Below are 25,735 nucleotides of genomic sequence, written 5' to 3' on the forward strand. Positions count from 1 at the left end.
TTCCTCACTGGTCACAGGCCCAGTCTGGAACCTTCATCTCAGCTGGGGCCTGGAGAGACCGCGTGTGAATGAGGGAATTCAAACCAGGATGGGGGTGATGGATAGCCTCCCAGGCTATTTGTATTTGAAAGAAGCCCCTCTCTCTCGGGGAAACGCAGCTCCAAAGACAGACTTCAGATGTTGGGGGGCAAGGAGCCAGGCCAGCTGCGCGGAGCTGTACTGCAGCCAAGTGACCGACTGTCTGCTCTCCGGCGGTCTTGCGGAGCTGCCACGGTCCCGCCTCTGCGGAGAGGGTTCCCGTTTCCCCCAGGCTCCCCGGAGAGGCCAGAGAGGAAGGGAGACCCCTTGGGGGGACACTGCGTACTGAATATCGGGGCTTCCGGAGCGTCGTACTCGAGCCTGCAATGTGTGGCCATGCACGCTCTTTGAAGAGAGTTGTTCAAAAACCTCGAGGCCCCCAAGGACACTTTTCAGGGAGGAATCCTTTATCACACGTGTATTCCCCAGACCACGCCTCGGTGAACTGAGCCCTCGAACCTTCCCCCGTATCCCTTGCCATCTGCCTTCTTTACTTTTGTGTGCGATGCCCCGGAATCGGAGCAACCCGGCATGCTGCGAAGCCCTTGGGTTCCTCACCAGCCGTGGGCCCTGTGGGAGCCCCATCCCACCCCCCAGGAGCCAAGGCCAAGGCTGCTCAATGGGCTGCCTCCCCTGTGCTGCCATTTCCACTGCCCCCCAGCCCCCCCCCCAAATGTGCTCCTTTCCAGGCCACTGTTTTCAGGGCTGAATCTTCTGTGGGCCAGAAAATGTTCTGTAAAAGGAAATGGGCCCACGAGCTCTGCTAGGACTTCCTCTATTCCTGGAGCCCCGAGGATAGAAGACGTCTTAATTCGTGTTGGAACGAAGAAAGGCTCAGTCTCATTACATTGGCATCAGTATTTATTAATATAAATATATTGCACCCAGAAACCCAACTTTAATGTCCCGTCTGAGTAAGCGTCCTTATTTTATTTCATTTCAATTAATAAGGCTTCATGTACGGCATCATGAGACCAATTACACAGAGTACTCTTGACAGGCTCATTATTTTCTTGTCCCATCGCGGCCAGCGTAGGGAGACAAACCTGCTGTGGGATGCTCAGGCTGACAGGTGTCCCCTTCCCTTCCCAGGTCAAACCCTCACTACTATTCCTAAGGCCTCGGAGTTGCACATCATTTTAAGAAATTTCTTTAAGAAATTTAAGAAATTTTAAGATATGCGGACACTTCGGGGGGGTCACACCCATTGTCTCTGGAGTCAGAGTTTAACGACCAACAGCTGATTGCTTTTTCAAGGAAAAAGCTGGCAGCTCCAAAGCACTTTGACGAAGCCAGGGAGAAGAGAGAGCCTCCAGGTGATCCTGGCGCCTGCCTGGAGGAGAGGGCCTTGTGCGGCGGCTGATGTTTCTTGGAGCTGACGTGTCGGTTGCTGAGATTTCTTCGAGCTAAGTATGACGTTCCCACCACGCTCCGGATCCAAACCACCTTCGGAGAGTTCTGCTTTGCTCGGGGTGGCCAAAGACCACAAGCGCCACTCAGTTTTGAGGTTATGTAACCCCGGCATTCCAAAGCGTTCGGCCCCGGCTGCTGCAAGAACAGACAAGGCCTCTGTTGGAAGGTGGAAGCCCCAGACGGTGCTCAGTGTCAAAAAAAAAAAAAAAAAAAAAAAAAGTCAAATCATTTTCAACCAGAGAGGTTTGCTTGGCAAGCATTTCCCCCCGCCTCTGGAGGAGATTTTTGTTTACAGGATTCAACAATGAAAAAAAAAAAAAAACCCGCACACACAATTGTGCATTGTTCAGCTTGTGGCACAAAGGTCAGCTCTCGGCACCCAGTAGTTTTCCAATTCCTGATCCTTTTTGATCTTCTGCAGATTAGCGGATTCGGGGTTTTAGTTTAAGGCAGCAAGACGCAAAGAGGGAGGCGAGGGGCAGGAATCTGGTGCATTCCTATCCGACAGCAGTGTCTGTCCAGCTGAGGGGGGAAACCCTGCTTGTCCTAATCTAATGATTCTTTGTAGCTTTTAGGCCGCGGACCCTGCCGGTGACACTCAAGCCCGGTGATTTGGGGGCTCAAACCCTCTGTACAACAGGGGCGGTTTGTGGGGGTTCTGGAGCCAAAACCACATTGAAATGCTGTGGTTCTTGCAAGTCTTGTGTGAGGGACAGGGTCAGTTGGCCGTATGAGATTTAGAAACAGGGACTGTAGTGTTAGAATTTGGTTCAACATTTTAAATTTAAGTCTTTTTAAAAAAGATTTTATTTATTCATGAGAGACACACAGAGAGAGGCAGAGACATAGAGGGAGAAGCAGGCTCCATGCACCGGGAGCCCGACGTGGGACTCGATCTCGGGTCTCCAGGGTCACGCCCTGGGCCAAAGGCAGATGCTCAACCACTGAGCCACCGGTGTCTCTAAACTTTAATTTTTAAAAAGGTTTTATTTAAGAGACAGAGCATGAGAGAGAGAGAGGAGAGAGAGAGCGCACCTAAGCAGGAGGGAGGCGTGGAGGGAGAAGCAGGCTCCCCACTGAGCAGGGAGCCCGACGTGGGGCTCAATCCCAGGACCGTGTAGCACCTGCCTTCAGCCCAGGGCCTGATCTTGGAGACCCCGGATCGAGTCCCACATCGGGCTCCCTGCATGGAGCCTGCTTCTCCCTCTGCCTGTGTCTCTGCCTCTCTCTCTCCTCTGTGCCTTTCATGAATAAATAAATAAATAAATCTTAAAAAAAAACAAACAGATGAAGCAGTTGAGACCCAGAGGTGACAAGCCCAAGGTCACACCTCACAGCAGCATCTAGAACTTCCTTTCTACTGACTCTTCTACTTCGAGTTTATGAAGCCTTCCGCCACAAGATCCAACACCGGATTCCTTTCCGTTTACCTGTAGCGCTTTGGCCACAGCAAACCTGAGAGAAAGGGAGGGGAAGGGCAGTGGCGGGGACTTTGAGGACACCCTGACCAGAAGGCGGGAGCGCGTCAGACTCTTCATCAGAGTGTGTTCGAAAGCTAGATGTTACTGGTTGGAATAATTTTTCGCAAGTGGACATTTTATCTCTTAAGGCGACAAAGTCACGTACAACTTACTAGATGCGAGCGGGCATTTGCCTATTCTTTGATGCAACTCTGGAAGACCAGGTGTCCAGGCAGGAGATGCTGGCTTAGAACTTGCGGGGTCTCCCTCACACCTGTGATTGTTGGGCCCTAATGGAAAGGGGACAAACTGGCAGACCCCGCCTGTCCCCCCAGTCCCATACCTCTCAGCTCCTCTGCTCCCCGGAGGAATTTAATCCTAGCTGATATGACAGGGGACAGGCACAGGAAGGAGCCAGGTGGAGGGAGGGCTGAAGCCTCTGGAGCTGGTTCTGGAACCGTGACCATGCTGTCCCCAGAAAACTACTTCTCAATGGATTTCAGAGCCCTCGAGTTTTGTTTGAGAGAAAATCCCACTGGCATTGATGGATTTCTCCTCCTCTGACAGGTCACTGGAAAGGGTGTACGTGGAAAAGAATTAAATGATTCATTCCCAACGTGTGACAGGCTCAGGTCCTCCAGGCCCGATCCACTGCCTCCTGTGTGATGAGGTCATCTTGCCGGGGCACACAGAAGGTTCTGGGGGGAAGGGGCCCCTGATGCTGTGGCCATTCAGTGCATTCATTCCTCCCGGTGCTCAGGGGTAACAATGAACCTTCTCAGGGCTCCCCGGGCTCACTGGGGAGACCCAGCTGGTGTCCATGCCTTTCAATGGGACCCCCCTGAGGCAAACAATACATTTATTATAATGTCCTGGCCCCGAGAAGGGCCTGGGAACAGCCTGGAGTGGCCCGTAATTAAGTGCGTTTAATAATAAAGGCACAAACTTCTTAGGGATTCCAAGAAGTGAAAATAAACCCTCCTCATGTCTTCTCTGTCCTCTCCCCCTCCCCTGTCAGCTTCTCTTTTACAAATAAGTCAGGAGTTACATGATCTTTCTTTCTCCTTCCTTCCTTCCTTCCTTCCTTCCTTCCTTCCTTCCTTCCTTCCTTCCTTCCTTCCTTCCTTCCTTCCTTCCTTTCTTCCTTCCTTTTCTTTTCTTTTCTTTTCTTTTTTTTCTTTTTTCTTTCCTTTTCTTTCTTACAATTGCAAGGATGTCTGGCCGGTGGGGAAAGGAAAATTTAATTACGTGAGAACATTCTCCCCATGTTAAAAAAAAAATGGCTTCTGCTCACTCAGGTAGTTAGGGCACAGGTGAGATTTGTTAAAAGGCCATTCTCAGGGCACCTGGGTGGCTCAGTGGGTTAAGCACCTCCCTTTGGCTCAGGTCATGATCCTGGGGGATCTGGGATGGAGGCCTGCATCCGGCTCCTTGCTCCTTGCTCTGCAGGGAGATTGCTTCTCCCTCTCCCTCTGCTTGCCGCTCCCCCTGGTTGTGCTCTGTCAAATAAATAAATTTTGAAAAACCCATGCCATTCTCTACCCGACTCTTGGATTCTGGGCCCAAACATTTGGGGGCTGTGACCCTCTCGTGGAGGGGCACCCCGGGGGTTAAGCTGGCCCTGCGAAAGGCACTTCCTCAAGTTTGTGGCTGAGCCCAGGAAGGCCCGGTGAGAGGTGTCCCTCCAGCAGTGTTCCTGTCCCGGGTCCCCACACCTCCCTCCGAGCGGCAGAATGTGTGCAGGTGGTTTCTGAGAGGAAGGAAAGCTCCTCTTTCTTCCAGGGAGTGGAAGGAAGCTCTATGAACTGCGGTCAGGTTGCAAGAAGAGAGAGCAGCGAAGGCAAGGAGAGCTCGCCTGAGGTAAGAATAATGCACCAAGGGGGCCACCATGGCCCTGCCTGACCGGGGGTGTGGCCTGTTTTCTTGAGCTTCCTTAGGTCTCAGTTTCCTTACTTGTCAAGAAGGATGTTAAAAGGACAATGAATAGTCAAGAGTTCAGTATTGGGAAGTGACTTGCCTTCCTTGTCTGTAAAATGAGGTTAAAAAGTACCTGTTTTGCACACATCGTTGTGAGGACTGAACGGACCCACCCCTGAATGGACCCACTTAGCATCCCCGCTGCGTTCTAGGTCATCAGTGAACACTGGGCGGCTGCCCTTGTTATTATTACTACCGTTCCTAATGCTGGTACAGGGTTAAAGGGACTTACTGGGTTGCGATCGCATCACTGGATGATTCAGTACACAGAGCAAGCATCTGGCTGGAAAAACAAGACAAGTCGGCGAGCTCATGGGGCAGTCCCGACTGCACTGGAAATCTGATTGCTTTTATTTCTTTGACAGTTGTTAGGGGGTTAGGCTGGTGAAACAAACGGGTGTTTTCTTTCCTATGATTGATTAAAATGAAACGAATCTGTACAATTTCACTACATATGGACAAATAAGTTAATTATTATTAACAAGATTAGTTTTTCCAACCCATGTCAGGAAAGCACACATACATCGGTACTCCCCGCAATTCTGACTTTGCATCACCGGTGAAGAGGAAGTCCTTATGTGGTTGAACAGAGCCTGACTTTGGCTGTAGCGTTTGATTTTAAACAAAGTGACATTGAGCCCGTTGATAAATAAAGGTCAGCCGAAGAGCAGGTGGGGAATAAGGTGCACTTTGAAAGAAAAAAGAACAAATCTTGAAAAAAAGGGTGTTTTTGTTTGTTCGTTTTATAGCTAAAGACATCTCCAGTTACCATTCAACTCAAACAAACTGCCTTGCTTTCACTTTGCTTTAAGTAAAACCATAAGCGTTTGTTATTTCGAGCCTTACATTTTGGACACCAAAATACGTGACACTTGTGAGAAGTGCTGGACGAACAAGAAGACACAGGAAATTCAAGGCAAGACATCCTTTATCCTTCCACGCTGACAGCACAGAAATAGGACGGTCACTCTTCATTATTTAAAGTCTTTAAACAGTCGAGTGGGGAAGGAAGCAATGCAGGGATCTTTTGATTCCTTTTTAGCTTTGGCCAAGAAAATGGAATTATTGAAAAATAAGATCTGACCTTTTATAAAATACTGCTGCTGGGCGGCTTTTCAGTGGGTTTAATACTATAAAATCATTGTTTGCTGGGCGATGGAGGGTGGAGGAGAAAATAATGATTCCTGGTGGGGCAAGTTTACACAGACTTGTATCTCGATGGCAGAAAATGGTATGAGAATGACTCCTGTTCCCTCAGGTGACCAGATGTTCTTTTAAGGCAAAAGCAAGGAATTCTCTTTCCCTGAGCTTTCTGGGTACAAACCAAGCACCACAGTTCTCAAACCGTCTTCCATGAACCCTGACACCTTTTATAAAATGCAGGGCAACCCGTTTCCCTGTGAACCCCGTCAGTGGTGGTAGATTTCCATGCACAAGCTCCTCTCCCGCTGCTTTCCTCAATTCTGACTCCTGAAGCAAGCACAAGAAGAGCCAGAATGCCAGAATTATCCAGTCATTGCACAGGTTCACTTTACAGATGCCTTCCTGTCTTCACAGCATGCCTTACTCCCATCTTGTTTCAAATCCCAGGGTCATCAGGGGGGATGAAGGGCGCGTCTTAAACAGTGGACAACATGGTGGAGGTGAAGATCTGTTGTAAAATCTGAGGGATGTCCTTGGTATCCATGGCGACGAAAGAGCGGCCAGCTGGTAGAGTTCTCTGAAGCCTGCCAGGAGGGAGAGGGAAAGAAAATCACCATTGCAAATGGGGGCTCCCCTTCCACCTCCTGCCCTCTCACCAAGCAAACCTCGGCATCCAAATGGTTTCTCAGGAAAGGAAGTTTTTGCTTTCTAATACCTTGTCCCTGCCTGCAACCCAATGGGCTGTCACCAGGCAATGAAAGGCCTGGAAGGGCAACAGAACAGAGGCCTGCTGAGAGCAGTGAACCAAAAGAGAGGTCTTTTCAGTGAGAAAAATCAGTTAATTTGAAAAGAAGAAATTTCCTTCCTTTTATTACTGTCATTTCCTGGTATTCCCAAGGCAAAACAGAGCCCTAGGGAAGGATCTGGGATTAGCTCACCTGGGACCAGCACATGCATTGGCCTCACAGTGTACTTTTAGGTGTTTTTCCTGCCTTAGAAAACACGCCCCCAAGATGCTGCCCAGCCAAACCCCAGGTGGTTCTCTCTCTCTCTCTCTCTTTTATTTTTTTGCCTCACATCATACAACATGAAGGGGAATCTGACTTCGGCAGTTGCAGCTTGGATGATACTAAGGTTACATAGGCTTATGATAATTTTTTTAAATGGCAATTTATCATTTGGAACAAAGGGCCATTTTTGAAAGCAATCAAAGTACAAGACACAGTTCTATCCAAAAGAACGCCTCCTTTCACTGTGCCAACAAAGTTTGGTTTTGGAATGACATTTAATAAAAGTCAACCATCCTGTGTAGTATCATACATTTGGCATGCCTGGTAACCGACCAGCTAATTCTGCAACATATCTTTTGCCAGTGGATGTTGGACCATTTCCCTAGGAAACCACAAGGGTATTATTGTACTTTCTTAAGTATTCAAACAGGATCTGTTCACTAGAAAGACAAAATAGCTATTTCAGCTCAACTAGTATTTGTTGAACTTGCTGTCTGCTTAATACTGGGCTGGTCCTGAAGAAAATCTGAGTGGAAAAGGCATGGTTTGCATTCAAGGGCATGGAAGTTCTAGAAGGGGCTACAATACAAAACTGAGAAAAATCAGTCAGTTGTAATAAAGTGACTGCAACGACATGATAGTAAGGCAGTTCTTAATCTCCCTCTGTGGTCCTGCAGCGAGGTGAAGGGAATAGAAAAAGATGCCAAGCTGTTTGGACACTAAAACATTTCATAATCTAAACAGGACTCTATACCTCAGAGAGTGACAGGTAAAAGACAGGAATAACAGAAAGGTAGGTGGTCTGGGCAGGAATATTGTTTTGGGGGGATGGAGGAGATATACTTTCATTTGTGTTTTTTGCTTCATACAAATATTTCAAGCAGAGAAAAATCACAAGTTCTTTCTGTTTATAATTTGAAAAGATAAACGTTAGTGTGTTCGAGAAATCAAAGTGTTTCCAGAGCTCTCCTTTTAGTTCATCTACAATGGTATCTGTTATCTGGCCATAAACTTCTCTACTGAATATTCCACATGTTCAGTGTAGCATCTTACTATATATTCTGTTTTTCACGGTCTCCGCGTGCTTCACCTGCCTGTCTCCCCAGTGAGAAGAGATATATACACGTCTATATGTATGTGTATATAAATAATATATTTTATATATTATTTATATACACATACATAGCATCTTCTGCTAGGAAAATAGTAGATGTTTGCTACTATATTTATTTTTTAAAGATGTATTTATTTATTTATTTGAGAGAGAGAGAGAGAGGGAGGGAACTTGCCGAGGGAAAGGGAGAAGCAGCAGACTCCCCACTGAGCAGGGAGCCCCATGTGGGGCTCAGTCAATCTCAGGACCTTGAGGTCATGACCTGAGCCAAAGGCAGACACTTGACTAAGCCACCCAGGCGCCCTGATGTCTGCTACTTTGAATATGATTCAAATATGAACTGATTAGAACTGAACTTGAGACTTTGACATTAAGTTCAAAACATGTAAAATACTGTCTAGTTTATTAGTGGACAAATCAATTTGTTATTCTATTGTTGGTTTAAGTAGAGACTGAAAAATAATCAATTTAGAATTATCGCTCATCCAAACACAGAGTATTATATCCTCTCAAATCGACTACCAGCTCCTTGACTGTAGCAACTCGACTGCCTACCCTTCTATTTTCTCCCCCACTGCCCCTCGTGAAGCCAATCCCATGAAATGGCACGTGCTGGGCAGGTACTCAGGTGTCCCTATACCTGTCCTTTGCCGGATCCGGAGGGGATGCTTACCTGGTTGCTTGATCACCTAAAGAGCCAATGAAAATGGCAAAAGCATTTACTTGAGGGTTGCTTGTCAGGATTTGGGCAAACTTGGCAGGATGTATTCCGTATCGTGACAGGTTTGCATCACTTAAGACGATGACAAAGTACTCGTCAGCTTCTTCTTTGACTATTTCCTTGATGGCATGTTCTGTTCCCTCTAGCGTGTGGTCCCCACTCATGCAGAATTGAGCATGGGCATGCATGGTCTGGGGGTAAGAGATGTTGCACGGAAGCCATGGGTGAGAAACTTTTTAAACAAACATAATGATATTTCTATTGGCCATGAGAAAGCACAAATACCCATTACTGCCCTTGAATAATAAATCTCTAAGTAAGTTCTATTTAATTTGCACCTTAGAGCGACAACAGTACACAGTGATATTTATATGCGGTTAAGACTTTTGTTAGAAACAGGGAATGTTTCCAAACTCTCCCAGTTGGCACTTGCTCTTAAAACTCAAGCTGCCATTTAAAGTGGGAAAAATGTAAGAAAACATAAAACTTGGTATCACACACACACTCAGTGGGAGGCAAAACTCCAGGGTGGTCCCTGAGATTCCTGCCCCTGCTATGCACAGCCTGCATAATCCTCTCCTCTTAAATGTGGGCAAGTCCTGTGAACGCACATGGAAGAAAAATGAGGAATGGGTTCAATTTCTAATGAACAAAGTTGTAGCACTAAACACTGTACTTAGAACAAGGGGGGCAATTACCTTAAATGCACGGTGTGTGTGTATTTCTATTGTAGATCGAGGTATGTGAAAAATATCATTAGAAAATACTAAGTACTTAAAAGGGGTCATTCTTTTTCTTTTACTGAGATATGCAGGGACTGAGAAGACCTGTAGAGGATACAGGAGGGGACCCAGGCTGTAGAGTCCTGATAATAATATTATTCAGTATTATTAATAATAGTATTGCTCAGGGTAATGCTGAGTACCCTGGAAATAGGTAGGGAACAAAGTTTAAAATTTGTACCGTGGAGAAAAGGATTTTAGGCACAAGTGTTTTCTCCATTTAATGCTCGAATGTTTGGAACACAGTTCTGTATCTCCTGCTACCTCAGCGAATCTTTTCAGTGATCAGAAGATGTTTTACCTAATCCGGGGGAAGTTTTCACGATATAGAAGTGACTTAATTTACTTACCTTCAGGATTTCTAGTCTTTGCTTATTGTCCTTGGGGATTTTGTTAAGTGGAACTAGACCAATGTTGTAGCCATCTCCAGAGTGTCCAACGATGTCATACTATAGGCAAGAGAATCAGAGAGTTAGAGGCCTCCGTCCACTAAAGAATTGTCATCAGACCTATAAGCCTCCAACTCTTTGGTCTGCTACTGTACAGAAGTGCTCGACAGATGGCCGTGGAGAAGTACGGAGAGACGGATGTGTGTTTATCAACAAAGGCAGATACACTCCAGGTTCCTTTACTTCTGGTCCATCCTCTTATGATTTCTACCAGCAGGAGGTAGAAAGTATAATGAGGGCTTCAGGGGCTACCAAGAATTCCATTCTTAACTCTCAGAGAAGAGTTCAAAAAAAAAAAAAAAAAATCACACACACACACACACACACACTGGTAGCCAGAATTCCAATGTGGCCCCCAAGACCCCAGCCCCTGCTATACACAGTCTGCATAATCCTCTCCCCTTAAGTGTGGGCAGGATCTGTGAATGTGATAGGATGTTACTTGTGATTATTTACATTATGTGGTAAAGGGGATCTTGCAGATGTAATTAAGGCTGCTAATCAATTGACTTTGAGTTAATTAAAAAGGGAGATTATCTGGGCGCGCCTAATTTAATCATAAAAACCCTATAAAGCAGAGAGTTCTTCTGTCTGGTAGCAGAAGGGAAGACTTGAAGTATGGGGGGCATGTGACATGTGGGAATTGTCTGTGGCTGGGATGGGGGGTTGGACTCTGGGGTAAGGCCCTGAGAGTGGCATCTAGGAGTGACCCTGGCTGACAGCCAGCAAGGAAACAGGGACTTCAATCCTACAATCACAATGACCTGAATTCTGCCAAAAATCCAAAGGGGCTTGACAGCAGAGCCTCTGGGTAGGAGCCCTGTCTGACTGACATCCTGGTTCCGGCCTTAGGAGATCCTGAGCAGAGAATGCAGCCGAGCCTTCCTAGACTCCCAAACTCCAGAACTAGGACCTAAGAAACGGGTATTGCTTTCAGGTGCTATGTTTGCAGCAATTTGTTACACAGCACAGATGCTTTTTAAAATCCTGAACACAAAAGTGAAAGGTGTTCACCATAGAAATTACAGAAAAACACAAAAAGGAAAGTAAGAATTATTCATATTCCCATTATTTAAAGATAACATCTGTTAATGTTTTGTTGTATAAGTTTTGAGGCTTTTATTTCCTCTCCATATATGTGTAAGAGGTTGCACATTCACACATATAGATGACATCTATATTTTGAATTTAGGAAATACCTTTTTAATTCTTTGTCTCACATCGTGAAAGGCTAGAGCTGAGAGTGGGGTGCAGCATTTTTGTGGAATTTGGAAAGAAGTTTGGGACCCACAGCAACTATAATTGGAGCAAGGTGGTTCTTAACTGTTGGGTTTGCTCCCAAATTCCCTTCTTCCCTCCTATCTCCCTCTAAGAATTTTCGTGATGCTCATGTGAAAGTTAGAACGGACTTTGGGGTATCTGGGCAATTAGGGCATCTGCAAAGAAAACTCTGAGTGTGGGCAAAAGATCTTTTGGAGTATCTGGAATATTACTGAGGAGCAAAATGCTTATGACTCACTGCTTTCTACTCACCAGCTGACCATCAGTCAACAGCTGTCTTTCGAACACACACCATGTGCAAAACATGACTCTAGGTGTCGTAGCGGAATGCAATAATTTCTTTTCATGTTTATTCCTTTTTAACTGGTGAGTTCTTTGAGGCCATATCTTATTCATCTTTGAATTTTAGTATCTGTGAGTGTGCCTGGTGTGTTTATTGCACAGATGCAATCTCGTTGGGGCAATAAGAAGCTTTCCTTTCCCATGTGGGCTACATTCTTTTACAAATAAGCTGTTTGGAAGCTGGAATGCATTTTTCCCCACCATGTGATAAATGGTGGTTAGCCCAAGCTAGCTGACAAAACACCCCATACTGTAACTGAAACCACTGTACTTGAAATGAAAAGAAGTAGAAAAATTTCACAGACTCAGAGATGTGGCTGTTCCCCCCGCCAGGAGCGAGACATGTCTGCCAAGGGCAAATGCATAGAGACGGAAGAGCAGAGGATCCCTTCGACTGAACCCTGGGGAGTATCCTCTTCGGTGGGTGGAAGGAGGACACAGAGTGGAGTGGAGAAGACAGAGGAGACAGCATTTGGTGAAGCGGGATAAGGGGACAGCCCTGGGGAATCTGTGTGCAGGGTCTCAGGGAGTGGTTGTGCAACTGTGCTGAATTACACTAACCCCAGCCATCCCAGAGGAGGGTGACTAGTGAGCCCGGGGCCTCAGAATTGACAGCAGCCTTTGTGGGGACAGTATTAGGGAAAAATTTGTGGGATCGGAAAGGAAAATGGAACTGCATCTACAGCGCGTGCTGGGAGAGAGGCGTCTGTGCATTCTGCAGGCGGCAGAGAGGGGGCAGTAGGGAAGGAGATTAGGGTCGCAGTCAGAGGGTCTAGTTTGGAGGAGGGAGGACACCTCTTTTCCTGAGATTTGAAAAAAGGCAGGAAGAATGGGAAAGGATAGAGAGAAGTGCATAATCAGAAGGGACAAGTAAACAAATGAAGATGTCTAAATATTTAAAATCTATAAACTAGGCCACAAATTGTTAAATAAGGTATATTCTGTTCTTCCTCTTTGATCAGTAAATATAGATTATAATGACCTGGAGAGCCAGGGGCCCTGGAAGTTCTGTGCAAGAACAGGGTGGCATGGGTGGCACCGGCCCCTTGCTCACACCCACACGCCATCATATCCCTCCACACAGCTGTCCCCGGGCCATACCTTAGACCTGGGTGTTCACACCATTGGCCAGTCTGCCCTGAGAAGATGGACCCAGAAAAGGGACCCACGTAGGTCCTGGAAGCAGGCTTGGGCTCATCTGAGGTTTCTCGGGGATCCCCGAAACCGGGAGCATCATCTAAAAATTGGCTCTAGGGGCACCTGGGTGGCTCAGTTGGTTAAGCATCTGCCTTGGGCTCAGGTCATAAATCTGGGGTCCTGGGACTGAGCCCCACGGCAGGCTCTCTGCTCAGCAGGGAGTCTGCTTCACCCTCTCCCTCTGCCTGCTGCTCCCCCTGCTTGTGCTCTCTCTGTCAAATAAATGAAATAGTAAAAAAAAAAAAAAAAAAAAAAAAAAAAAAAAATTGGCTCTAACTTGGCATATCCGCCTTGGCCCCATAGCCTCTTCACTTCATTGGAGGGGCATGGTCAGAGGAGGGCCAGAGCAGGGGGTTGGGCAGGGGCTGGTGCATTACCTACGCTGGGTTTTAACGTCTATTTTTTATTAATACAAAAGATGATACAAAAGAATTGTGAGAGAAATTTACCAGTGCATTAAAAAAAAAGCTTGAGACCCAATGCTTCGTAAGGATGTAATAAATTCCATATGTGCAAAAAACATGCTATCAATCTGGTGGAAAAGGTCACAGAATTTGAACCCTCAAAGCTGTCCGGCTCTTGACAACGGCTATCTGCACCAAAGTGCTGGCTTCGGTGGATGCCTCGGGTGCCCCCCGAGCACTGGCACTGGCACGGATGTGGGGACAGCTTGCCTGGTCCCTCCACGGCAGCACGCTCCAGGCTCTATCAAGTCTGATTTGACAATGGTCACGGCAGGAACTGCTGGCAGCCAAGAATAAGGTTGTCCTGAGAACGTACCAGGCGGGCTGCCTTGGTTTACGGGCCTGGTGACCTAATCTGCTAAACAGGATCTTACACCTGAGGGGAGAAGGGCAATTTCTGGAAACAGAGGGAGGTCTCTCTGATGTGGCTGAGGCAAGGGGGCTGGGAATGTATTAGACTTCCTCCTCCCTATTAACTGGAAGTTAAAAGTCTTGCTAATCAGACGACCGTGGGTGAGGCTGCATGGATACATGTATTTGACCACGTGGTCTGCTCATAGGTTTGATGTTACCTGGTTGTTGTGAAGAAAAGAGTGGATTATGAAACAAATAGCAGTCAAATGAGCTGTTGGATGCTCTTTAAAAACATCAAAAACAGATAGTGGCTGATTAAATACTTCGGAAACCTCCTAGTAACTATCCCTCTATCATTTGCTTGACTGCGTGCTCTACCTACCTACCCACCCACCTACCATTTAATTATTTGCCCAGGAGTAGAAAGCATCCCATACTTTTTCACACAAGTGAGGTAAAAGACAGCTGAATTGCCAATCTCCCTTTCTTCCTCCCTCCTTTCTTCCCTTTCTTCTTCTTCTTTTTTTTTCCTCCCCTATTTTCCCCCTCCCTTTCTAATTATTTGTGGTAAGGAAAGTGCTATTTGCAGAAGGATCTGCCTTTGTGTCTCGGCAAAGGCCAAGAAGACACACCTCAGGGACAGGATGGGGCTTAGAAATGGTTTGCAGGCTCTGGTTCTCATTTTCCAGACAGGCTTGGGGATTATTCTGCGCCCAAAGTAAATAAAATGGTTGAGAGGAATCCAAAGTACGTCCAAATGTGGAACATTCCCTGGTGTGACTGTAGATCATTTTAAGCTTCCATTAAAAACAATACTTCTATGTCATAATTATCTAGTATCTGCCATCCAAGGACCCCAACACATTTTATAGACAGAAATTTGCTAATCCTCAAAACTGTCTGGGCTCAAGGAAAAAAAGTACACAAACGCATTCATGTCCATTCTCCAACAGTTGATCGTGCCATTCACCTGGTCTGGTTCCTGCTGTGACCACTGTCCAATCAGACTCGACAGGGTCTCAAGCTTGCTGCCGTGCAGGATCACAGAGTCATTAAATAAGAACCTTACTGTTGTTATCAAACCACCTAACATTTAGAGTGTAACTTTTTTTGAGTAGCCCAAAATTTATACCATCGTGATTTCTCCACTCCTCAAGGTCTCCCTTGGGTCCTTGTAGAGTCTTGCTTTTAGCATACACATAAATAATAGACCACAGTAGTAAGAACAGCCTCAATCACAGAAGGCTCATTTTAATACTTTTTTGGTTTAGAAGTTTGCTTAAATGCCCTTTTGCTTTATATTCTTCTGAAAAATCTCATTCATTTAAGGAAAGGTATTCAAATGAAAATAAATGTTAAGTTTTAGTCCAAGACACATTTATCAGCAAATAAGAAGGCTGGTTGGTGATATCTGGGCTGCAAAGAAATCTCAGCTTAGAACAAAGAGCTAATAGTGTTTTTTTTTTATTTTTTATTTTTATTTTATTTTATTTATTTATTTATTTATTTATTTATTTATTTATTTATTTATTTATTTATTTATTTATTTAAAAAGATTTATTTATTCATGAGAGACACACAGAGAGAGAGGCAGAGACACAGGCAGAGGGAGAAGCAGGCTCCATGCAGGGAGCCCGACGTGGGATTCGATCCCGGGTCTCCAGGATCACGCCCCGGGCCAAAGGCAGGCGCTAAACCGCTGCGCCACCCAGGGATCCCTTTTTTTTTTTTTAATGAGTAAGATTTATGTTTAGATTTCTATAGGGAAGGATAATCATCTAACTTTAGGAAAGGCTATGCTTTATTACACAACCACATTATAGCTAGGTACGAGACAATCATTGGAGGCTATTTCTCAAGACTGATGACGTGTGAAATTCTTATCTCCTAGAAATCCAAGCACACCATTCTAAGATGGCACCATTGACAGAGGGCAGTAAAGGCTTAAAAGATGAACATGTGACTTAAAAGGTCAAGAGAGGTGCCAACAGAACCCTAATATTAGCCAATAAGCTATAGTAGCTGGCTAGCTAACCTTTCTTCATATCATAGAAATCAATATAAAAAGAAGGATCTGAAGGTCGATTCTAGACTTACCTCTCATATTAACAAGCTTTTTGACCCGGGGTAAGTCATTGAATGTTTCTTTTCTTTTTGTTTCGTTTCATTTCGTTTCTTTTTTTTTTTTTTTTTTAAGATTTTATTTATTTATTCATGAGAGACACAGAGAGAAAGAGAGAGGCAGAGATACAGGCAGAGGGAGAAGCAGGCTCCATCCAGGGAACCCGACGTGGGACTCGATCCTGGGTCTCCAGGATCACACCCTGGGCTGACGGCGGCGCTAAACCACTGAGCCACACGGGCTGCCCAAAAACCTGAACTTTTCTAAATCTTGTTTGTACCTTATAAATAATACTGGTTAGATGACCTCTAACATTATATGCTTATAAGTCACTCCACCTCTCTGACAAATAGGAATAATCTCTGTTTTATCTAACCTCACAGGGTCACTGAAAGTATAGGAAAGAAAGAAATACATGTAATGAATATAATGTCAGTGTTTGTATAGTTCTTCACAGTTTATAAACTGCTTCTATATATCTCATCTCATCTGGATTCTCTTCACAGTCTCTGGGGTGGGTATTCTTTACCTCATTTCACAAATGAAGAAGTGAATGCTTGGAGAGATGAACAGCCTTTCTTAAGGTCAGAGATCTAGTGCTAGCAGAGGTGGAAGTCGAACCCAGGTGCCCTGACTCTAAATCCAATGTCTTTACCATAGAGAAATAATCATTCCCTAACTGTTCCCCTCGCTATCCGGCCCTGCCCCAACCTCTTTGGTCAATACTTCCACAGCAACAATTGAGTCAATTCTGAATTCTTGCTTCACTTTGAATGGACCCAGAGAACTCTGTACACCCTTCTTTGTTCTTATCTCCATGTTGCAGTAAGAATTTACTCAAAGCCTAAGCCTGATAAGATGATTTCTAAATGTGTGAAATGTTCCTGAGGCATTGGGAAAAGGTTAATTACAGACACTGAGCTAAACTGTTGATAGAAGAAATTTTCTCAGCAGGTGCTAGTTTGTGAGTTATATCTTTCCACACCCTTCTGAGAATTAACCCAGCCTTTCTGACCAAGATATTTTTGAGAAAAGTTATGCCTATTATACCTCACTTGGATGATGAAGTGCTAAGGGAAGGAAAAGATAGAGTCTTTTATGTAAATGGTACATTTGGTCCTGAATCACAGCTTTGTAAAAATACTAATTGGGCAGAAATAAAATGGCTGCAAAAAAAACAAAAACAAAAACAAAAACAAAACAAAACAAAACAACCAGGGATAAAACATCAACTAAGAAATAAAGGGCCCTGAAGTGGGAGTTAGAACTCCTGGCTTTTTCCAGTGTAGCTATGTGACCTTGAGCAGAGGACTTAACCTCTCTGGATTTGATTTTCTCATTTGTAAAGCAAAGAAGTTAGTGAAAACAATGGCCAAGGCCATTCCTGCTCCCAAGCTTCTGTGAAGATTCAAAGGTTCACTCTAGAAACAGAATGAAAAAGTTGACCTCACTTAGTCATAGGAAAATCTGTGCTTTGCTTTCTCTTGTCAAAGTCATCTAAATGTACCTGAGGACTGATGAAGCCTTTTCTAAAAAGAAAGTCCTCAGAGTCTATAAGAAAGAACAATCCAGTATTGGCTCTTGAATAGTGCTTTTTTTTTTTAACTCTTTAAAATGTTTTTGAGTGGTGGAAGTCTTTCTCCAAATGAAATATTGCACAAAAGCCCAGATTATGAAACATCATGCAAAACCAATATAAGTGGAATTGTTTTGGTTTAATTGGGGATGAAAGGGGAAGGTGTATAACTTCCTTTCCGCTCACCATTGCTCCCCGACACCCTTCGAGGGTTCCCTGTTAGGAAACCATGGCCTTAGAATATGATTTATTGTCCACAAAAACAATAAACTTGAGTACTTTTTTTCAAAGTCCAGTTTCTCAGTAACTAAATAAATCTGTTTTCTGGTGTCGCTACTTGAGTGCGCAGAGGAGAAACAGTCACCTAATTTTTGGTGATATGGAGTACTTTGAAGAAAACAAAGGCACTAAGAGCTTTTGAAAAGCAGGTCTACTCTAGGGTTACAGTGAAAACATTCCCAGGAGTTTGCAGAAATCACAAGGAACAAACTGGAATGAAGATAAAGGGAAAAAATGTTTCTGGACTTAAATACGATGGTTGACACAAATGTCACCATTCCTCTGTTCACTCTGGTGTTTAAGCGCTCTGTGAACATTAAAAATTTTGCTGATTATAAGATTGAAGGAGTTTATGATGATGATTAGCAAATAATGTTATTCCTGCCTTAAGAGACTGACTGTAAATGCTGTCCCAGAGAATAACTGAATGCAATTGGTAGACCAATTATGAGAAACTTTAAAAGCTCCAGATGGCTTTGAAATGTGTCCTGCCATTGCATTACCTTTTCTTCTCAGCAATTCTTACTCGAGGGTCCCTGTGGTTTGGCATGGATCATGCTAAGATGGAGTAGAAAGTGGAGGCTGACTCCAAATGAGCCTCCTGGATCCAGACTGTAATGACCCAGAGCTTGGGAGCCGAGCCCAAACCAAACGAGACACATGGCTGATGCCAAGAGAGAGGTATCGGGGAAGAGTCCAGCTCACCGGGCCAGACCAGAAGGTTTCAAAGCAAATGTAGATTGGACACCTTTACAAAGGAGGGATAATTGCAGGAGGACCACATTAAGAGCATCTGGAACTGGGGAGCGAGGAGTCTCAGAGCACATTGCTGATTCCTACAGACACCCCAGGTGATGCTGTCTTGAGCCATGGAATTTAAATTTTTCACTAGGAACTCCTAAAACTGTCATTTGCTCATGCATCATTTTATATTTGTTGAGAAAGTTACATACCTACAGTAGGTATTCCTAGTCCTCATGCTTCTGTCGCAAATGAGAACATGTAGCACGTTGAGCTGAATGTGTTACAAAGATACAGAACAGAGGGAATGGGACACTGCCACTTGATGTACACGCATCAAATATCGTTGAGAAGATACCACAAAAAATCCACTAACAGCAACTGCCACCGGAGGGGCAAGTGGGAGCTGAGAGGGGGCAGAGGCTTACACTGAGGCCACACTCTCACTCTTTTTGTACCTTCTATGCATGTTTAATTACAAAAAACAAAACAAAACAAAACAAAGAACCCTCTCAGGGAATCGCAGTAGGCTCTATTCCCCTCTTTCCTACCCTCGACAAAGGAGGCCGGAGACCCCCCCCCCCCCCCCCCGGCAGAGATCGGGTGGCCAGTGGCCACTCAAAATCTTCAACATGTTGCCTGGAGGTGATTCAAAGTCTCTAGTGTACCTGGTGGGGGCGGGGTGGGGGGAGCCTGTCAGGAGTTCTAGAAACACAGGGAACATTGGGACAAGATAAATGGCACTGTGAGGAAACCACCAGATGAATTCAGGATGAAGGACATGCTGCCAAACAACTGATCTGAACTTGCAAGAGAGTGGCCACCCCGAAAAGCAAAGGGAGTAGTGACAGGGGAGATGGCTGCCTCAGATTAAAAGAGGTTAAGGAGACACTGCAACCAAAAACCAAGAGTGGGCTTTTACTGGATCCTGGATTGCAATTAGGGGGGTGGGGGGGGGTGGTATCAATTAGAAGAGACACTTTGGGGATATGCTTATCGTGGTAGGCACTGAGTAATGTATGGAATTGTTGCATCATTATGCTGTACACCTGGAACTAATATAACCCTGCATGGTAATTATAGTTCAATAATAAAAAAAAAAGACAGCTTTGAGATTGTTGGGAAAAGTGAATTTGGATTGGACATTAGCAGCTATTATGGAATTACTGATAATTTTCTCAGATGTGAAAATGGTATTGAGGTTGTGCTAGAGACTGTTCTTACTGTTAGGAGAAGGATAATAAAATATTGGGAGGTAAAGCATTATGATATTTATAATTTACTTTCAGATGATTCAGAGGAAGGAAGAGAGTACATATTTAGAGAGAAGCATAAAGCAAATGAGGGGAAGTATCAACAAGTAGTGAAACTAAGAGAAGGCAATATGGGTGTTCATTTTACTGTTCCTTCCACTTTTCTGTAGGTTTACATTTTCTTAAAATAAAAATATTGGGAAATAAAGGGGAAATTTTAAAAACAAAACAAAACAAAACAAAAATGCCAAAAAGGGAAAACAAACAGAAGGGCAGGCTCCATCCTATTCTGTCTCCAAATGGCCTTCTGACTTTGGGAAATGTCCTTAATATTTCTGGGTCTTAGTTTCCTGAGGAATGAGGAAACTGAATAAATGACCTAGAAAAGCAACCCCCATTCAGAAGTCCATGGACATGGTGAAGAATTTGCAGGAAAGGGACTCCTGTGCTTTCCCTGTCCTGCCTCCTCCCCATCCCTTGACATACTGGTCCCAGTATCACTTTTCCTCAAAGAGCTTGTTTTATGAAGCCTTAATGTCTTTTCCTTTTGTTGGAAAGATTTTAATGCACTGGGGACTTTCTGTGCTCCTCAAAAAGTTCTAAAGGAACCGTAGTGAATGTAAGTGGTATGTTTATAAGAAAATGCACAGACCCCAAACCATTAAAGTGCTGTCTATTAAGAATCTAATAGCATAAAAAAACCCAACGATAAAGATACTTCAAACTTCGAAGGAAGTTTATCTTATCTTGGTGTGTTGCTACAATTTCTTGCTCTAAATAGTGACTGGATTTGGTAATAGTTTATATTACCATAGTAATGTAATATATGGTTATCTTCTCAATATATCTGTGGTTTTACTGATAAAGACTGAGGAAATGGTTTGCACTGTGGGAACCAAAGACTATCAGCAAAATACTATTCTAGGGGTGAAGCCTTGGGGGGAGGCTGTCTGGAGAGGAGTGAGCTCTGTTACCACATGTCTCTCGCTGATTCTTCCATCAGAATTGGTAGTCTTTATGGGTCTCCCTCACTAGGCTATGAACCCAAGGATGGCAGGACACTCTGTCCCTAGCAGAGTACTCTGCCCTCAGCACGTATGCAATTTATGTTTGCCATTTTATGGAAATCCAGTAAGTCCTATGGCAACAACTGGGTGATAGGTGATAACTATTGATTAGAAACAAAACAAAACAACATCCTGGGAAATGCTCTTTTCCGTGATATTGTTTCTTTTTGGTGCGATATATCCAGTCTCATTAAGAGTCGTTCCAAAAAAAAAAAAAAAAAAAAAAAGGAGTCATTCCAAACAACAGACTTTTCACTGAGAGAATTGGACAAGTATCAGTCTCTCTGTACACACCACTGTAGGGGATGGAATGAAATATCAGTGTGCTCTGTGATAATCACACCACTTCCCTGCAGGCTATTGGAATGGTTCTCTGAACTCCCCATTAGTTTTGTCACCTTCTGCCTTCTGTCTAAGTCTTTACCCAGTCTTGGGGAGCTGTGTCAACTGATTTCTTGGTGAACTAAAAAAATCTTTCTAGGGCAGCTCAGCGGTTTAGCGCCACCTTTGGCCCAGGGGCGGATCCTAGAGATGGGGGATCAAGTCCCACATCGGGCTCCCTGCATGGAGCCTGCTTCTCCCTCTGCCTGTGCGTGTCTCTGCCTCTCTCTCTCTCTTTCTCTCTGTGTGTCTCTCATGAATAAATAAAATCTTAAAAAAAATCTTTCTAAAAACTTAGAAAAAGCAGTTCTCAAAGGCACAGAAATCCTTTCTAACTGGAAATTTTATTCTAGATAGTATGAACATGTATGCCAATTTTAATGGTGATATGTTTACTATGATCTATAATGGATCAACATCTCCATATAACTCAAAGGAAGCTGAGGAACATTGACCTTCAAGATTTACTGAAGAGGCAGGGGCACCTGGGTGGCTCAGTGGTTGAGTGTCTGCCTTTGGCCCAGGGTGTGATCCCAGGGTCCTGGGATCGAGTCCCACACCAGGCTCCCTATGCCTATGTCTCCCTCTGCCTATGTCTCTGCTTCTTTCTCTGTGTCTTTCATGAGTAAATAGATAAAATCTTAAAAAAACCAAAAGATTCACAGAGGAGGCAGATGGGCTGATCTAAACAGTAACAGAACCCAAGAGTTTTAAAACACGGAGTGAGATTTATGCTGATGTGATGGATGTATGTTTAAGTATCCTCTGGTCATCTGTGGTCCAAATGACTTAGGGATTATACTCAACCTCTTACTAGAAATGATTTAAAATATATCAAAATAAGTATTTTCTAGAAAATCATAAAACAGAAAAAAAGCAAAAAATCAAAATCAAGAAAAACTTAACATCTGAAGGGAGGGAAGGCCCAGGGAAGGTAAAGGCTGAACACCAGGGCACAAGCTATAGAACAGAAGGCTGTCATGGCTGGTCTTTGAGTTTGGCTCTGAGCTTTCTGGCAACTAAAACCACGAGGCAATCCTGAACAGTTCCATGGTTTTCATGAATCACGGCAGAAAACACAACCCCGTTCTTCAAGGGAAACAAAGCTGTTCCCTACAGTGAAAGTCCACATCCTATGTGGGCTTGTATCCCGCACTTGTACAGAGCCTGGCGAGCCGCCTTTTCCTACCACTTAATTCTAAAAGGAATCTCTCATGTGGAGCTTCCTATGAGGGACCCTGGGAGACCTGGAGCTCTAAAACGGGCTAAAAGGGAACGAAGTGATGGGTTCCATCCAATCTGTTTCCATCATAATACACAGACACGCCTCAGGACAGCAATCCTGTAAGTGGGATGTTGAGCCGATTTCTTTCTTTTTTTAAAAATATTATTTATTTATTTATTCATGACAGGCACAGAGAGAGAGAGAGAGGCAGAGACACAGGCAGAGGGAGAAGCAGGCTCCATGCAGGGAGCCTGACGTGGGACTCGATCCCGGGTCTCCAGGACCTCACCTCTGGCCAAAGGCGGCGCTAAACCGCTAGGCCACCGGGGCTGCCCTCGAGCCTATTTCTGAAGGACGTGTTCCATCCTGAAGATGATCTAGAATGCCTATGGAGAGAGTGTGCACCCTCTACACATACACCGTTTCTCTCTACTTCTGATGATAACCACACAGCACATGACCATGTTATCTGCTCCGGGAAGGGCCAGAAGTGCAGGTGCTTTTGTGGACTGATGGGCTTATCATGGGCAGTCACCTGGCTATGGATCCCTTCTCCACATTCAGACCAGGAGGCAGAGCAAACAGTGCAACAGCAAAATGGATGTGGATTAAATGGGAGACTGCATTTCTCCCAGGGTTGCCATCTTCACCGTTTGGGGGGCGGGTGTCATCTATTACGTGTAATCCTTGCGCACGTGGATAGGCAAAGCAAGGCTGTGATCTGGGCTCCTTGAGGATGTCCTCATAGCTTGGGAGGCTGTCTGCTTGGTGATGGGGCAAGAATAGGGTGTGCAGGGAATTGGGATGAGGATGGCGGCTCTGGGAAATTTGGGGAAGAGACCTGTGGTGTTTCTAAATGCTGGTTTTACTCCATAACATGACTAACATCATACCCTCGTAAAGTGCAGTGCTTTCTTCTACAGAAATCGCTAGTCCTTTAAATTACAGTATTATTTTCTGATGATGAGGGCACATAGAACAAAGGGTTCTCTTTCTCTGTGCTGCTAAGGGAGCTGATGAGGACATGATGTCTGTCCACGCAGGTGGAGCTCACACCCACCTGTCCATCATCACGCCCTAACTTGGGGTGACCCTCGGGCAGATGTGGTCAGTGACGCCTCTCGCCATCTTTAGTCCATGCCATACCTTGAACTTCTCCTCGTAGTTCTCGAAGGCTTCCATGACCATACACACGGCCTCCATTGAGCGCTCCAGCCGGCCATCCACCCCGTTAAAGCGGTACATGCTGCCAGATACATCTACCACCAGGCGCAGGCGCTTGGGTTTCTGTTGGGGGCTGCCCAGCTGAGGGAGGGAACAACAGAAGAGCCTTGTGAACCAGAAAACCATCCCTGGTTGCTGTTCTGAGGGTCTCAACAGAGGTTCCAGAGGGCTAGCCACGGGGCACACACATCAGCTGTGGGCTGGGCATTGCATAAGGCTGTCCCGGCAGGTGGAAAGGATTGTATTTCAGTAGATGGAATCTCAGACTTGTGCTGGTAGCTGGGGCCATATGGGAAAGATTTTCCTTTAGAATATGGTCCTTTCAAGGCCCAGCCTAGTCTAGTAAAACTGCCTGAGTGAGGCTATTATTCTCAAAAATAATAATCTGGAAAGATTGAAACCCCAACATGTCATTTTCCTGTCATGCCTTGGAGTCAGTTACACTAGCAAGATTGAGTTATTTTGGAAGGCCACATCAATTTTACTCCTACCTGTTATGTAGTGACCTGCAAATCATTTTCCCATAAGAAATGTCAGATTTCTGAAACAAGGTTATGTGTGAGAGGGGGTCTGGCAAAGAACCGAGGGAATATATTTCTTCAGTGTTTTCTGTTACTGGTAAGCTTTCAGGTTTCTCTTCCTTCCAGTTACTGCATTACTACTCCTCTTTACTTGTCTTGGCAGTTAAAGCATGAAAGTGGCAACCAGTTGCTGTTGAGTGACGTGACGATTAAAATGTGAAACTCCTGTGGGTTTCAGTTTGATTTTGAACTCATGCCTGCCAATGGGCAGAATTAAAAACAAAAGTCTGTTTGTCAGTTTTACAGGAAAAAAGGAAGAAGAGAAATTCCAGATTATCCTGTCATTAAACACTTGCTGACATGTATGAAAGCTAATGAGCACAGTTAGTAATTTAACAAACATAGCGTGGGTATTTGAGTGCAATGATTTCAGACAAAATTCAGTATATTTCTTAAAAACTGGTTGAGTCGGCCTGAATTAAGAACAGTGCCACATATGCTTCCATGACCACTCTCGATTCAGATAGATCTGAACACATTTGTTGACCGCGATGAATCAGTAAAGAAAGCAGTTGTTGTTGACTCATGCCAATGACACAGAAGTGAGTACTGCCCAAATTACCAAAAGAGCCTCTCTGAATAAACATTTAAGTGGAGTAAGTGACTACTCTTCCACACCAGTCACTGCACCCCCAGCTCTCAGGGGCTGCTCAGCAGTTCTGGTTATTCAGGGACGTCGGGGACCACAGAGCCCTCGAGAGGAGAGATGCAATATTTCACCTACTGCCATTTTATTTTTGCCACCCTATTGCAAATATTTTAATATTAGGGCTGTCTAAAGCTCTACATACTACAGGTGGAATTATTTAAGGGAGAGTTTCTTATTTTCTAAAATTGTCTTCAGGTTTAGGATGGGTATAGACCTTTAAAGTAAAAGGCCAGGAGGAAACCACTAAGATTGCTTCAGGGTTTTTACCAGCATAATCCTCCAGGGTTCATGGAAACTGAGTGTCTCCAGTTTCCCCTCCAGGGGGGCTCCTGCTCTGTGTCTTAGGAACTGATCTGCATGGACAGCAGGGGCCTTTCTCCCAGCTGCTAGCTGGATTCTGCGGATGGAAGGCCCTGGCAGGAGATCTGGTTGCCATATTTAGGGTTTATGATGTTTTGACAAAGATGGCAACCCAAGAAAGCATCTGTTTGTAAAGAAGGCTGAGCTCCATAGACCCGAGGTGACGAGTTCACCATTGCTTACCTGTGGCTCCAGCTCACCCCGGCGTTTGTAGATGGCTTTTTCTCCAGTCAGCCCCTCAATGATCTTGGCATCATCCAGTTCCCCTGTAGCTTGGTGTCTTAGCCACTGTCTTTCTTTACCTTTAGCCTACAATGACACAAACACACACGCACACACAAATCCTTATTTAGTTACTTCTGGAGGATACTTGACACCCTTACTGCATGAAGAACAGGAAACACACCCGGGATCTTTTCAAATAAGGAATGTTTTTGCATAAACACAGTTTCATAAATGGACTGGCTTCTGCTCCGCTGACAAAGAATGCCC

At 44.7% G+C, this 25,735-nt stretch overlaps 1 protein-coding gene across 4 annotated transcripts in view; it reads right to left on the reverse strand.

Moving 5' to 3' along the window:
* Positions 1–921: 921 nt before the first annotated feature.
* Positions 922–25,735, reverse strand: part of VWA8 (von Willebrand factor A domain containing 8) — a 353,412-nt gene continuing 328,598 nt past the window's right edge. For 3 of the 4 annotated variants that reach the window (XM_072782924.1, XM_072782926.1, XM_072782925.1), the window contains 5 exons: positions 25,427–25,552; positions 23,576–23,734; positions 10,049–10,147; positions 8,869–9,107; positions 922–6,655 (listed from right to left, as the gene is read on the reverse strand). In XM_072782924.1, the coding sequence (XP_072639025.1) occupies positions 6,547–6,655; positions 8,869–9,107; positions 10,049–10,147; positions 23,576–23,734; positions 25,427–25,552 (732 nt within the window). In that variant the 3' untranslated portion in view covers positions 922–6,546. The remainder of the gene's footprint in view (positions 6,656–8,868; positions 9,108–10,048; positions 10,148–23,575; positions 23,735–25,426; positions 25,553–25,735) is intronic. The other variant, XR_012010082.1, reaches the window with a different exon arrangement.

The sequence above is a fragment of the Canis lupus genome, chromosome 17, assembly GCF_048164855.1.
Source record: "Canis lupus baileyi chromosome 17, mCanLup2.hap1, whole genome shotgun sequence".
In the NCBI taxonomy this organism is placed as follows: Eukaryota; Metazoa; Chordata; class Mammalia; order Carnivora; family Canidae; genus Canis; species Canis lupus.